The sequence below is a fragment of the Anabrus simplex genome, chromosome 1 (genome assembly GCF_040414725.1).
Source record: "Anabrus simplex isolate iqAnaSimp1 chromosome 1, ASM4041472v1, whole genome shotgun sequence".
Classification (NCBI taxonomy): Eukaryota; Metazoa; Arthropoda; class Insecta; order Orthoptera; family Tettigoniidae; genus Anabrus; species Anabrus simplex.
Genome location: NC_090265.1, coordinates 964,951,872 through 964,968,540, shown reverse-complemented (window position 1 = coordinate 964,968,540; position 16,669 = coordinate 964,951,872). Strand labels below are relative to the sequence as shown.

General features: G+C 37.5%; 1 protein-coding gene across 2 annotated transcripts in view; it reads left to right on the top strand.

The window, feature by feature from the left end:
- na (sodium leak channel non-selective protein na) overlaps positions 1-16,669 on the top strand; it is a 711,066-nt gene that overhangs the window by 246,846 nt on the left and 447,551 nt on the right. For both annotated transcript variants that reach the window (XM_067148870.2, XM_067148869.2), the window contains exon 10: positions 14,792-14,983. In XM_067148870.2, the coding sequence (XP_067004971.1) occupies positions 14,792-14,983 (192 nt within the window). The remainder of the gene's footprint in view (positions 1-14,791; positions 14,984-16,669) is intronic.

Here is a 16,669-nt window from a genome sequence, read left to right as displayed (position 1 = left end):
ATACGTTTTACTTCCTGTTAATTTGCGCAATAATACATTTAAAGTATCATATATACTTCATTATTTCATTACTAACCTTCGTTTCAACCCATATTTAATTCATTTAACATCTATAATTATCGCGTTTAACCTCCAATATTAATTAAACACAACGATACGTATCACTCCAATAGCGCAGAATTCGTTCCTCAAAACGCATTTTGTCATACAATTTAACATATAACCCCAAATTCAGTATCTATTTTTTTTCAATATAATAACACAGCAAAGAGTATGGTAATTTAACTTAACCAATTCAAACATGCGTCCCTCTGTGACGTAAACTGGGTTTGACTGGTATTACATCATTCATGGATCTTTCTAACTAACTGGGATTCTATGAAACATGTGTTACACTACGTCACACTTTTAAATCGTATTCTTACTTCCTTGGATAAGATGATATAATAAATACGTTACCAATCTGTCACGAGATATCGTCTTAAATATTTCACACTGCACTTTCTTGTATTCACTGCACACTTAATTATCTCACGTTTAGGCTATTCAGATCTATTGCATATACTGGTAATACTCTACATAAGAAATTATACTACTTAATACTATTACTTAGCTCGTCATTCAATATCTCGGGCCTTAGTTGCTCTTCGGTCTGGTCACAGGCCTTGGATTGAGAACTGGGCAGGTTCTCCATCACTGGTATCTCGGGTAGAGTGACCTCCTCCACACGGGTCGGGTGGTTTTAACTGCCAGGATGACATCTCCCTCCAGGTTGGTCTATGCCGATTTAGCAAGCCATTATCTGTTCAGGAACACAGTAGACAATATCCGTCGATACTGGAAAATGTGAATTCATCATGGTTCTGCGAAGTATGTATATATATTTTTATAATGATTGCCTCTTTATTTAGGCTATCGTTGCTATTATTTCCACTTAATATAGCTCAATTTCAAGCTCTCGCAACTCAATCAACTTCTTGTTTCCGAACGATTTTGCGTCTAAGTATTTTGACGACCTTTTCAAAATTTCTGGATTTTATTTCTTCTACTGTATTTCAACGTTTATCTCTTCATTTTCTTCAATATTACTGACCTCTGAGCTTAAAATTCACGTTAGATACTGCAAATCTTGCTTATTTTTTTAGAGCGATGTTCAGGAAGTCTTATCCTTACGAGGTCAATTTTTTAAGTCAGTTTTTATAATAATCCGATTGACCCTTCTTATTTTTTTTTAAACAATTCTATCGATTCTACACCATTGTACACCGCCTTCATAGTGGTAGGTTTAAGTTAGTCATGGCCTTCTGACATATATAAGTATCGATATCCTACTACACATTTCTTTGCCTTGGCTGGCCTCTATCTTCCGTAGGCGCCATTTTGTAATACATCCAGTAAATGCATCGGGTACATTACCTTCATTCCAATTTTAATATAAAAGTAATAAAAAGTTATAGCAATATTGAAATGACTTATTAAATATATGATTTAAATTTCAATTAATAAAACTTTATCATCTCCGCCTGCGTATTTGGCAACATTACTGTAAATATCAATTCATTGATGAAAGTTGGTAAGTTGAAACATCTAATAGATATTTTGAATCAACATAAAATTGTGATCACAGCTCGTTAAGATCAGAACCCAATTGAATCAGGAGGGTATCGTCTCTATAAAGGACCTCCAGGTGAAAGGAGTCATAAAGAATGTTCCTCAGTATGGAGTTGGTTTCTTGAGACACAATAGAATTCTAGATTCTGTTATTGATTTTTCCTGATATTTGTCAAGAGTAGCATTTTTAATGATGAAAGTTGAAAACAAGATCTATATATTGATAAATGTTCATGCTCCAGCAAATGAAAAGAACAGAACTGACAAAGAGGGAACAGATCAATTTTGGGAAGAACTTGACCAATTGGTAACAAATATACCTCATACTAACATTAAAATTCTTCTTGGTGATTTTTATACAAAGATTGGACATGAGAGGAAATTTCGTGTTGTGGTGGGACGATGGCCAGCACATAAATTAATGAAGAAGATTGGCTAACGGTTAATTGAATTTTGTATTAACCATGAACTAATTTTAGAAACAACAAGGTTTAAAAGAAAACCGCATAAATTAATGACTTTGTAAAGTCCAAATGTTAAATTGGGTGATTTTCAAATAGATCATGTGGCCATGGATCGTAAATTTCATTAAGAAATTTATAATGTTAAAGTTAATGTATCCACAAAGATGCACACGAGATGCTGTCAATTGGTACAATACTTTTCTTTACATATTCACAAATTAATACACACATAACCTTAATCACCGTATCACAAGACAAAAACACTTCACTTGTAGAATATCAACAAAGCCGCCATCTTTAAAGAGTTGACAACTGACACAGAATATCACAAAGGTTACACTTTGAAACGCAGATAAAACAGATGACTGCGTACAAGCCTGTCACTTCAATATGGACACTGCGTTTTACCGCATGTCAACCCGTCAAACAATAACTTCCAAACAATAACTAACAGTAACTCTCAATAACTAACTTCACCGTCAAGATCGTCTCTTTATATATATCTGGCCAGATTTCTAGACAGATACATTACAAAGAAAAGCTACCTTGAATATTCCAGTGTGTCCAATACATAGAAATAGTATACAGAATATTCTCAATTGTTCTCGTGCATATTACCATTCTGGAAGTTACAATGTGTTTCACATTAATTATGGATTACAGTTTATATATAGGCCTACAGGTAAGATATAATTATAATATTAATTTACAGGTATTTACATTACCGGAACTGATATCAATGTCTATGTACAACATATGTTCATTACATAACCTCACACACAATACGATCATTCGACTACGTAAATAATAACAATATTAATACTAAATGGATGTACACTTCATACCTATACATACAAATAATAATAATAATAATAATAATAATAATAATAATAATAATAATAATAATAATAATAATAATAATAATAATAATAATAATAATAATAATAACCATATTAATCCAAGCTCGATATCTGCATTAGTTATCCGTGGGTAAGAGAACATTGTTTTCAAGTTATACCTGTTATTGCACTTGTGTCAAGGTTCTGTGTGGTGTTGATGTTGATTCAGACCATTACATCTCCAAGATTAAATTTAAGTTTGAACATATGCATCTCTTGGGGGTCAGGTATCGAACCCAAGACCTCAATAGACAAGAGTGGTATGACAGTACACAAAAGCTAAGGTTGAATTCTATTTTTTTTAGGTAAAACACAGTAGCTAAAAAATATTGGCCAGAAAAAAAAGGCAAATGATTTAAGATTATCTTATTAAGTTGATTAACCCAAAAATTATCGTAAGATAACTAATGCAAGTAGACATTGATATGTTGGTTGAAGTTGCTGCTGAGACGAGTATATCAGAGAAAAATCAACCGCATAACCTTAATAGGAAAAGATTGTGTGATCCTAGTTTCATTAATAGTCGCACATACCTTGAGAAATCCACAACACTTTTAACTGATAGCTTGGGAACCACTATTAACAAACTGAAAGCCATAGAAGAAGACGTTGCTCCCATTAAAAAAAAAGGTTGGTGGAATAAAGAGTGTGATACACTAATACTATGCTGGCATAAAGCCTGTTTGAATGATCAACAACAAGAAACAGAAAGCTCTTGAGAAGAACTAATCAATGCTAGACGATTAACAGCTAAAGAAATCAGATGAGTTAAAAGAAATTATCAGAAGGAAACATTAAAATCTGTTGATGAAGCTTTCAACCAAAATAAAACAAGAGACAATTATAGGACATTTAAACATCATCATCATTTCTTCGCTCCAGCAAGCCGGGTGCGGTTGTGTATGAGCCTTCTCCAGTTTGTTCTATTCATCCACAGATGCTGCTCATATATGCGACATAGAGTTCACATCTCTAATTTCAAGGTCCTTCATTATCTGTTTTTCCCAAATATCACAAGGTCTTCCTCTTGGTCTCTTCCCAGGAACATTGTGGTCAAAGTATGTTCGAGGAGTCCCGTGAGGGTTCATTCTTTTCATGTGACCATACCATTGCAATCTCTTCACTTCTAGAGTCTCCAGCAAGCTTCTTTCCAATCCAAGCTGTTGTTGGATATTCACATTCCTTATTTTATCCATTTTTGTTTTTTGTAGACAAGAACGGAGAAACTTCATTTCTGTTGCCTGAAGACGACTTTGTTTTTCCAGTAAGTGTTGCTACTTCCAGGCCATACGTCAATATAGGTACTAGATATATTTTGTACAAACTGGTCTTGGAAACTAACGGAAATGTTTCATCCCAAAGTATTTGACATACAGCATGATAGAATTTGGAAGCTTTCTGTATTCTGTTACTAATCTCGTGATTTATGGTATTGTCTGATGACAGAACTCTACCTAAATACTGGAAGTTGTCTACAATATCCATCTCCTCATCTCCAATTCTTAGATGAACAGTTGGAGAGTTTCTACTCATCACCAAGCCAACTGTCTTCGTTTTGCTGATTTTGAGACCTAAGGTTGTAAAAGCATCATGCCAGAGATCTAGTCTAGTTTGTACTTCAGCTTCTGTCTCACCCCATACCATTATATCACCAGCAAAAACCAGGGCATTAGTTGTTGGATCCTTTCTCTTAACTGCTTTTAAAACTTTATTCATTATAATTATGAAGAGAAGTGGTGAAAGACAACTTTCTTGCTGGACTCCACTCTTCGTTTCAAACCAACCTGACCTTCCATCCTGGACCTGGACACAACACTTGGTTTCATCATATAATCGTTGTACTCGTGCTATGACATCATCGGGCACTTTCTTATGTCTCAAACATTCCCATATATGCCTGTGTGGTACATGGTCATATGCTTTCTCGATGTCCAGAAAAACAGTTATAAGTGTTTTACCTTTCTCCCAATACTTCTCATAGAGCATTCTGGTGGCAAAAATGTGGTCGATAGTTGATCTATGAGGTCCAAATCCTTGTTGTTCCTCCTGCTCTCAAGGATGGATTCATAGATTTCGAGACTATGTGACAGCAGAGTTATACCTCTGTAGTTGGTACATTTCTTTCTATCACTTTTTTCAACAATGGGATGATGACTCCTTGCTTCCAGTCATTGGGTATTACATTCTCTTCCCAGATTCTATTGAGTACCCTGTACATCCACTGTTGTCCTACCTCTCCTAGTGCTTTGATCATCTCAACACGTAATTCATCTGATCCAGTTGATGTGTTGTTTTTTCAACTTAGATATTGCTGTCTCTACTTCCAACCATGTCAGACTAGTGGTATTTGTGCTGCCAGAATCATAGGGTAGTTGTCTAATGGAGTGACATTTTCATAACAGTTCAGCAAAGTTTCAAAGTGCCTTTGGAACTCCTGTAATATTTTGGTCTTATCCCTAGTCACCTCACCATTTGGAAGTTCTACAGATTGGATAGATTAATTTTGAGTTCTTCTGTTCTTAACAATACTGTATAACAGTTTTGTATTTCCATCCTGCATTATTTTGGTAGCCAGATCTTCCTTGAATTTCTGCTTTTCAGCTGCAACCAACTGTTTGACCTGTAATTTTTTCTTTCTGTAAAGTAACAGCTTCTCCTCTATTTCATGTTGATCTCCCCGCATTCTTGCTTGATATAAGGATCTTCTTGCACGGTTTCTGTCATTGATAGCCTTTTTAATATCATCATTCCACCAGGCAGTTTCTTTAGGTTTTCTTATTTGACTCTGTCATCTACATACTTTTTCTGCTGTACCAACCACAACGTTCTTTAGAGTATCCCATTCTTCATCTACCAATTTCAATTCTTCTCTCGGCAACAACCTGCGCACTCCTTCCCTGAATTCTTCCTTTACACTTGGCTCGGTTAGTCGCCAAGTTTTTATTTTTGGGACTCTTTTGTTACAGACTTTGGGAGGTCTTTCCTTTGCAATAACTGCAACGAACAGTCTATGGTCTCCACCAAGGTCTTCACTTGGAATGACCTTAACATCCTTGACATTTAAACAATACCACAAAAGTTATACTCCCCCTACTCTTCTGATAAAAGATAAAAACAGAAAGGTGGCCTATAATGATTATGACAATGCAATAATTTTGGCTGAATACTTCAAATCAATGAATCAGTCAATCAGTCAGTCAAGCAAGCAAGCAGGCAAGCAAGCAAGCAAGCAAGCAATCAGTCATTCACTACTTATCTGCATTTAGGGCAGTCGCCCAGGTGGCAGATTACCTATCTGTTGTTTTCCTAGCCTTTTCTTAAATGATTGCAAAGAAATTGGAAATTTTTTGAGCATCTCCCTTGGTAAGTTATTCCAATCCCTAACTCCCCTTCCTATAAACAAATATTTGCCCCAATTTGTCCTCTTGAATTCCAACTTTATCTTCATATTGTGTTCTTTCCTACTTTTAAAGACACCACTCAAACTTATTCGTCTATTGATGTCATTCCACACCATCTCTCCACTGACAGCTCAGAACATACCACTCATTTCGCTAAGTTTACAAAAGGAGTATTTTTATTACCCCACCTATTCAATACAATTAATTTCCACGGTAATGTGGTTAAATAAACATAAAAATTACTAAATTTAAAGGGACATGTTTTGCCCTTCTTTTATTGGGTATCATCAGCCTTATTTAATCTTAAAGCAATCATTGGTCAGAGGACTTTATCATTTGTAACATAAAAATTGAACTGTGATTTCTTAAAAGTAATGCACTGTGGAATAATTGTTATAAAATAAAGATGTTGAGACATAACATATACAACACATGCTAAAATCACTTTAAATAATTTAAAATGTTTGTCTAAAAAGAAAAGAATTTTGTGTCATATTAATTCTTAAAAAAACCACATGTCTGACATTGAAGTGGATCCTCTTCGTAGGAAGTTTGAACATACGCATCGCTTGGGGGTCAGATTTCAAACCCAAGACCTTAATAAACAAGAGTGGTATGACAATACACAGAAACACAGGAGGTAAAATATATTGGCCGGTAAAAAGGGGAACGATTTAAGATTATCTTATTAAGTTGATTAACCCAAAAATTATCTTAAGATAACTAATGCAAGAAGACGTTGATATGTTGGTTGAAGTTGCTGCTGAGACGAGTATATCAGAGTATTTGACAGGTTTGTTTGACAGTCTCATGAAAGTGTGGTCCCTCTAGAAGATGTAGAACACCGTGGAAAAGAATGTGGTTACACTGTAATGAAACAAAAAAACGAGATTGACGGTGTATGTTTAAATTGTAAGTGAATCCCTAAGAAATATATGTTATGTAAAACGGGTACTTACTCGTTTGCCGTAAACTATGTCCATCTTAATGCATCAGCAGCATTAGTCTGTCTGGAATTCCTACTCCTCGTGTTGTATCGATGCGGTAGAAGTGGTGGCAAATGCTGAGGGAAGCGGAGGTAGGTGGAGCTTTGCACACCGATGTTAATGTGGGAGGGGTTTGTTTGGAGGGGCAAGTGTAGACTTAGTATTTGGTGAGATAAGGGGAGTTTTTAATTTAAAGGGTGTAAATGTTCGTGGGACTCTATTCTGGTTTGGGTTGACCGTTTTTAATAACTTAGGCGTTAAATTATATAGAGGACTTTCGTATCATCGTTAGGGTTTCGATCTTCATTATATGTTTTGTCCAGAAAAATATATATATTCTCTAATTCATTTAAAAGTTTACCTTTGCTTGTATTCCTGATCATTGTGAGATCCTTTTCAGTTGAAGTGAAACGGTGACCAGTTTCCTTCATATGCGTGCTCATTGCCGAATATTTATTGTGTTTTTCTGCATTGAAGTGTTCCATGTACCTTATATAGAAGCTTCGTCCAGTCTGTCCAACTGAGAACATGTTAATTGGTAGACTCCTGAACCTGAATATTTATTGTTGTTATTGTTGATATTATTATAATTGAAGAATATATTTTGAGTTGTGTTGGTTGTTCTAAAGGCTATGTTCATATTACATTTGTTGAAAGTGTTAGCAATTTGGTGGACAACTGGACTATTATGTGTGAAAGTGGCGTATTCAGTTCTTTTAGGTTTGTCGGGTATATGATTTTTGGATGACTTGTTTTTAATTTTATGAATTAAGCAGTTTACCATTTTGACCTTAAAACCATTAATTTTGGCAAGGTTCCTTATGTACTTTAACTCAGTTTTTAGGCTAGTAGGGGGGAGTGGGATTCTTAACGCTGTATATATTAAACTATGAAAAGATGCTTGTTTCTGAGAACCGGGGTGTAATGAGGAATTATTTATGGTTATAGACGAATGTGTAGGCTTTCTATGAATCTGGAAATCAAAGGTGTTAATGGTTCGGGTGACCTTTATGTCTGAAAAATTTAAGGAACCTTTGTCTTCATCTTCCTTAGTGAAATTTAAGTTAGGTTTGATATTATATAAGCTTTCTAAGATTTCGCTACTATTGGTGACATTCTTATTGTTATATTAACGTATATTAACCACAAACAAATCCTAGTTCTTATTTTTGTGTGTTCAATCGAGTTCATGTAAATATCAGCTAGGATGCCCGATCTTGGGTCACCCATTGCTAAACCATTCTGTTTATAAATTTTCTTATTAAAAGTGAAGTAGTTGTTGTCTGAAACAAAATTTAATAATCTCATAAATGACCATAATTGACAAACCACAGATGTGCAATATATCCTCAATTTAGCTACACTCACTCTCCATATACACTATGTGATCAAAAGTATCTGGACATCTGGCTGAACATGACGTACAAGTTCGTGGCGCCTTCCATCAGTAATGTTGGAATTAAATATGGTGTTGGCCCACCCTTAGCCTTGATGACAGCTTCCACTCTCACAGGCATACGTTCAATCAGGTGCTGGAAGTCGGCATTCCAAAACATCCCAAAGGTGTTCTGTAGGATTCAGGTCGGGACTCTGTGCAGGCCAGTCCGTTACAGGGATGTTATTGTCGTGTAACCACTCCGCCACACGCCGTGCATTATGAACAGGTGCTCGATCATGTTGAAAGATGCAATCGCCATCCCCGAAGTGCTCTTCAACAGTGGAAAGCAAGAAGGTGCTTAAAACATCAATGTAGGCCTGTGTTGTGATAGTGCCACGCAAAACAACAAGGGGTGCAATCCCCCTCCATGAGAAGCACGACCACACCATAACACCACTGCCTCCAAATTTTACTATTGGCACTACACGTGCTGGCAGATGACATTCACTGGGCATTCGCCATACCCACACCCAGCCATCGGATCGCCACATTGTGTACCGTGATTCGTCACTCCACACAACGTTTTTCCCCTGTTCAATTGTCCAATGTTTAAGCTCCTTACACCAAGCGAGGCATTGTTTGGCATTGACCTGCATGATGTTTGGCTTATGGGCAGCCGCTCGACCATGAAATCAAAGTTTTCACACCTCCCGCCGAACTGTCGTAGTCTTGGAGTGGATCCTGATGCAGTTTGGAATTCCTGTGTGATGGTCTGGATAGATGCCTGCCTATTACACTTAACGACACTCTTCAACTGTCGGCGGTCTCTGTCAGTCAACAGCTGAGGTCAGCCTGTACGCTTTCATGCTGTACGTGTCCCTTTACATTTCCACTTCACTATCACTTCAGAAACAGTGGACCTAGGGATGTTTAGGAGTGTGGAAATCTTGTGTAGAGACTTCTGACACAAGTGATACCCAATAACCTGACCACGTTCGAAGTCCGTGAGTTCCGCGGAGCGCCCCATTCTGCTCTTTCACGGTGTCCAATGACTACTGAGGTTGCTGATATGGAGTACCTGGCAGTAGGTGGCAGCACAATGCACCTAAGATGAAAAACATATGTTTTTGGGGGTGTCCGGATACTTTTGATCACATAGTGTACATGTTTTTACACTTATTACATACCTCAAGTTAATAGACCAATAGGCACTGCTGGATGCTAGCAGAATTCCACCCTATCTAGTAAGAATTGGTGCAACAAACTTCCGTACACTTGGAAGCCCCTTATTTGCTAAGGTCATCCTTTACCGTAATTACACGAACACTCCCTCTTCCGACTAATATCTTGAATCCTCCCAGCTTCCAATATTTATTTTACACAGGTTGGTCTGGCCTCTAACATTTCTCCATGACATATGTATGAATCGTTTCCTTGGTTCACAGATGTATGTAAATCGTTTCGAAGGCGAAGCTTCAAAGTGATAATTTCATATGGATGAGATTGCTATCCCTTTATTAACCTCATTTTCCTGAACAAAATAACACCATCACCATGGAATAAAGTTACCACGTATTATATCTACACAAGGTACAAAAAGAATCCGCACAACATCACAATGTAGAATCAATGAACAATGAATACCATGTCAAATCAACAAAAGAATAACCAAGCAAGAAGTCTTAGCCTACTGTCTCATCTAGCAATAATAATTTCTGTGAAAAATAACACATTAGCTCCAGATTATGCATATAAACCACCACACACTGTACATTCACAGGAACACAGAAAATGAACTTGTAATAGGCTCGCAATGCATCCATAATGAATCTCATCGCACACGCGTACATGTGTATATAGTCTTGTTCCACATGGCTGTAGTGTCTCCAGAAGTTCACTAGTAGCAACGCTCTCCCTGAGACATCTTCAAACATCTCTCATTCAATACAACCTCATTCAAAATCATAGCCTTCGGATTGGATATCGAGCAGCCAATATGAAAATTAACGCTCTTCTTGTTTGTCCACATTGATAAATTACAATCCTCAGTCTGTACTTCCTGACTTACCCCAGATTTTCAAGCCACTTCTTGCAACACTTTCGACGGATTTCAACTGTCTTTACCGATATAGTCACTGTTTCCCATGTTGCACAACCTTGAGCAATTTACTCCACTATACCACATGTGGTACACCGGGGTAAGTGTAAATTTGGGAGAAGTGGAACCCATGGCTATTGTCGCATGTATAATATATATGAAGTGGTGCTACTAGCAAGAATTTCATCTTACTACGTTTAATAAGACGTGATAATCGCTACATACCCAAAACTCTCGGCAGTAGAGCTCTAATTTGCTAGTCTTTGGATGTGCATCATATCTGCTCGTAGTATATGACCTAGTGCGACATATAATTTTACTATTGCTACACCAAGAAATGTAGAGATTACATTAACATTAAATCAGTATGGGTTAAATAATATCTTAACATGCCATAATAGTGTGGTAGATGCAGTTTTGTTGCTAGGAGTAAAATCAATATAGGTTTCTCTTGTCCCAGATCAAACTGTCACTGGGGTAAGTGTAACCCATTAGGTTCCACTTCCCCCATCATGTTAGTAATCTTCCAGAAATGGCGCATACGTATGTTCGTAAAACACAACCTCCAACATACTCCAAAGACTGTTTGAAGATTGCTATGAACTTTGTTAAACGTGGACAGTCAACATTATATATGGCTGGAAAAACATACAAAATACCTAAAGCAGCATTATAAACATGTCACAGGACAAAGAGGTGTTTTAAGTGTGACTATGGGTAGACCTACTGTTATCTCTTATGAATAAGAGAAGATAATTGCTGATGGTATCAAAACGATGGAGAAGCCGAAGTCTTCTAGAGACCACGTGACAATTTCAGTGCTTCATCCTGTGTTGTGTTTTCTTCTTCAATCATTCAATACTGATCTGCATTTAGGGCAGTCGCCCAGGTGGCAGATTCCCTATCTGTTGCTTTCCTAGCCTTTTCCTAAATGATTTCAAAGAAATTGGAAATTTATTGAACATCTCCCTTGGTAAGTTTTTCCAATCCCTAACTCCCCTTCCTATAAATGAATATTTGCCCCAGTTTGTCCTCTTGAATTCCAACTTTATCTTCATATTGTGATCTTTCCTACTTTTATAAATGCCATTCAAACTTATTCATCTACTAATGTCATTCCACGCCATCTCTCCGCTGACAGCTCGGAACATACCACTTAGTCGAGCAGCTCTTCTTCTTTCTCTCAGTTCACCCCAACCCAAACATTGCAACATTTTTGTAACGCTGCTCTTTTGTCGGAAATCACCCAGAACAAATCGAGCTGCTTTTCTTTGGATTTTTTCCAGTTCTTAAATCAGGTAATCCTGGTGAGGGTCCCATACACTGGAACCATACTCTAGTTGGGGTCTTACCAGAGACTTATATGCACTCTCCTTTACATCCTTACTACAACCCCTAAACACCCTCATAACCATGTGCAGAGATCTGTACCCTTTATTTATTTTCTTCCAATACTCCTTCATGTGCTCACTATGCCTCCTTTCCCTCTCTCGGACCATTTTGAGCCTGTTTTCTTTCCCTCCCGAACTTGGAATCCTGCCATTTTTAACACATTCTTTCTAAAACTCTCCCTCTGTTGTTTCTTCTTCCCTTATGTTTTAAGCTGAAGTACCAGTGATTTACACCCCCGGGTAGTTTGCCTCCTGCCTAGCTGCCATCTAGTTTACCAACTGGCCCTTAAGCAAATAAACAGTATTGATCGGGTAGAACCGTTGTGTTTTTGACTTCTTTTAACACTGGTACAGGTATCAGCTGCTGCTACAACTGCAAGTTCGTAGCTTCCTACTCGACCATCTGCAGTACCAAAATTCAGTTTTCAGGCAACAGTGGACTCAAGTTTATCCCACCACAGTTGACTCCCTATAGCTTTTTAAAACTTTTTTTTCACCCTTTCAATTTTTTTAATTTCTTGCTGAAGAATGTAACGAATATTCAAAGTGCGTTCTGTTCTAAAGCACGGGGAAATGGTCGAGAATCAGTGACTGGAAGAACACCGCAGCTGAGGAAATTAAAACTTTCATAGGCATTGTGTTTCACATGGGGTTGATCCGCGTGAACCATATAAATGACTGTTGGAAGAAACCTTATTTATTTAATTTGTCGTTTTCTAAATTCATGTCAAGAGGTAGGTTTTTACTGCTTTTGAGATGTTTGCATTTTCAAAGAGAGCGAACATCAGGTGTTCCAATTTACAAAATTTGCTCAATGATTGTCAATTTCAATAATAAAATGAACAAATTGGGTCACCCATCCCATGAGCTTTCCATAGAGGAGAGCATGGTGTTCTGGAGAGGTCAGCTATGATGGAAACAATATATTCAAGGCAAACGCCATAAATATGGTATGAAATTATACGTTTCAGCTCAGCTGATTGGTCTTATCCACGCAATTCATATATATGGTGGGGTTAAAGATCCTGAGGTAGGTCGTTTGTTCGTCATCTGCGGTAAATAATGTACAGTAATCTACCTATGCGCCTGGGGTGTGATCCGTCTGGTTACCGGTATTATATCTCAATTTCAAATGAAGAGGGGCATGCTGCATAAGTGGTTAACAAGTTGCTGACAGGGGTGGAAGGGAAAGGCCTTACCCTCTTCATGAATAATTTCTACAACACTGTTAGCCTTACAGAAGAGCTTCTCCAAAAGCAGACCTACTGTACCGGAACTCCGCAAGCAAAGAGGAAGTGTAACCCACCAGAAGTTGTAGCCAAACGGTTGAAGAGGGGTGAAGCGATCAACTGTTACACACAGGAAGGGGTATGTTGTAGCAAATAGAAAGATACGAGAGATGTTCTCGCGATTTTCAGCGAATTTGAAGGTGATTTGGTTGAGACCACAAACAAGCATGGACAGAAGAAAATCAAGCCCAAAATTACTGTGGAGTATAATAAACATATGCAAGGTGTTGATAGGCAGGATCAGATGCTGGCCTATTATCCACAGACCCACAAATCAATTCTTTGCTAGAAGAAACTTGGGATACCTTTGTTTCATATTATGTTAAATAATGTTTATTTCCTCGACAACATGTACAGCAGAGAGAAGAAATTTGATCTCTATGATTTTTACATGGAGATAATTTTGAACTTGCTACAGAATGACCAGAAAATGAACAACATTATGGAATTCACTTGCCAGAGTACTTGCCTAAAGTCGCAAATAAAATGCTGCAGACTTTGCAGCAATAATTATAAAATCAGGAAGGACTCCATTTTTGACTGTTCAACTTGCCTGGGATTTCTGGGTTTCTGCCTAACGCCTTGCTTTAGGGAATATCATGGGTCTTTGTAAATATTTTATGACAAGTTCAACTTCTAGATGGTTGTTTTCTTTATTTATAGATTTACATTATTACCATTTTTGCAGTTCCCACTGTTCACTAAAGAAAGACTGATTGTTGTTACCCTCATTTACCATTTGTGTTAGCTATAGGGTTTCATTTTTGTTGTTATATTGATCACTTCTATTAGCAAAAGTATTTCATTTTTGTTTGTCAAATTCTGTAATAGAGAAGACATAAATGTATTCATATTTTATACATTTGTTCGTTATCTGCGGTAAATAATGTACAGTAATCTACCTACGCACCTGGGGTGTGATCTGTCTGGTTACCGGTATTATATCTCAATTTCAACCACAGTGCGGGTCGCATACCGGGCACGTGAGTGAGGTAAGTCCTACTAACGTTCAAAACTTCAGTTATCACAACTTTTAAAGAGTTCCATGCATATATTTTGCTCACGTTGGTGGGTATGTCTTGCTCTACGAATGAGCATTTAGAACACTTGCCAAACAGAAAACCCTGTTATTTCTCAGCTTAAATTTTAGAAATTTGTAAGTGTATCATGATTATGTAATGCTGCACCAGTCTCAATGTCTTTATTGAAATATTCTTGTCTTTAAGCCATGTATATATTTTGTGTCTCATGATTTTTCTTTTTCTTTCCAATAGGTGCTTCGTATTGTCCGCCTGATTAAAGCATCACCAATGTTAGAAGATTTCGTGTACAAGATATTTGGACCTGGAAAGAAATTGGGAAGCCTGATAATTTTTACAATGTGTTTGCTCATCATTTCATCTAGCATCTCAATGCAACTCTTCTGTTTTCTATGCGATTTCACCAAGTTTGAAAGTTTTCCTGAAGTAAGCTCCATTCTGTCATTGACTTTTCCCATTGACAAAATTTGCAATTTGTGTCTTACTAGTATAGTTGGTCCTACAAAATGTTCAGTAAAATCAGTATTTCATTTGTGTATCTTTTACTATGTTAACTGTCGTTCTGTATCATCTTATAGTAATAAATCAATTTTTTTTTTTTTTTTTTTTTTTTTTTTTTTACAAGTTGCTTTACGTTGCACTGACACAGATAAATCTTATGGCGACGATGGGACAGGAAAGGGCTAGGAGTGGGAAGAAAGTGGCCATGGCCTTAATTAAAGTACAACCCCAGCATTTGCCTGGTATGAAAATGGGAAACCATGGAAAACCATCTTCAGGGCTGCCAACAGTGGGGTTCGAACCTGCTATCTCCCGAATACTGGATACTGGCCGCACTTAAGCGATTTCAGCTATCGAGCTCAGTAATAAATCACTTTATACTATACGTAGGTGGATGTAGAAGAGTTGGGATATATTAGAAGACAGCATTGTATGAAAATGTGGAGATTATCCTTGTCCTTTTGTGTTTCCATGTTTGTCCTTGTCTCCTGTTTCTCTTGCTCCCTCTTCCCAAACTGACCTGACATTGTGTTCATCCTATTATATATGTTCCTTTCTTATTCCCTCCCTCCTCTTTCTCTAACTTGATTTTTTTTTTTGCTAGGGGCTTTACATCGCACCGACACAGACAGGTCTTATGGCGACGATGGGATAGGAAAGGCTTAGGAGTTGGAAGGAAGCGGCCATGGCCTTAATTAAGGTGCAGCCCCAGCATTTGCCTGGTGTGAAAATGGGAAACCACAGAAAACCATTTTCAGGGCTGCCGATAGTGGGATTCGAACCTACTATCTCCCGGATGCAAGCTCACAGCCGCGCGCCTCTACGCGCACAGCCAACTCGTCCGGTCTAACTTGATTTGACATTTGTTAGTTCCTTTCCTATACTTATCGTAAACCAGGATTGCTATGTGACAGGCGCACACCAATTAATTATTTCATATTTCGCGATATATATATTGATCGTCTGACAGTGAACAGCATATGTTTTCACTCCTCAATAATGCCGCTGCCTGTGTGTAGAATGATAACTTCCTAAGTGTTCGATTGTTTGCAACAGAGAGCCTTTTGTTGCATTGTACTGAGCGTGTGATTTTGTGAATAGCGGGGTACACATATCAAAGTTAGTGGAAATCTTAATTTCACGTTTCCTGATAAACATGCGCGATTCTCATGTCGCTTTGAGCTTTCTTTCAATAATTTATGTTAAAATAAAATGAAGAGGAGAAGTTTAAGGGGTAACTTTGTGACAACAATTGCTCTGTCACGAAGTAACCCCAGTGTTCTCAAAATTGCCTTTTTTAATAATCTGGAGTCGGAAAGCGATGTTCCACTATACCAAGGCAAGAAAGTCAATCTCTTGTTAAGATCTAATTGAGAACTAAGTTAGTTGAAAATTGGCCGAACAGTTATTGTGGCCCTGACTTATAAAGATAGATGTGCCACCTGGAAGAGATATGACAGCTTAAGATTTAGACACTGCAGATGAGATTCCTAGCTGTAGTGGCACCAGTAGAAGCTGTCGCTCAAAGAAAAGTAAAGCCACCCAAACAGAGGATTCAAGTAAAAATGACGATGAGATCTTTACTCAATCAAAAGACAATTCAGTGCATGA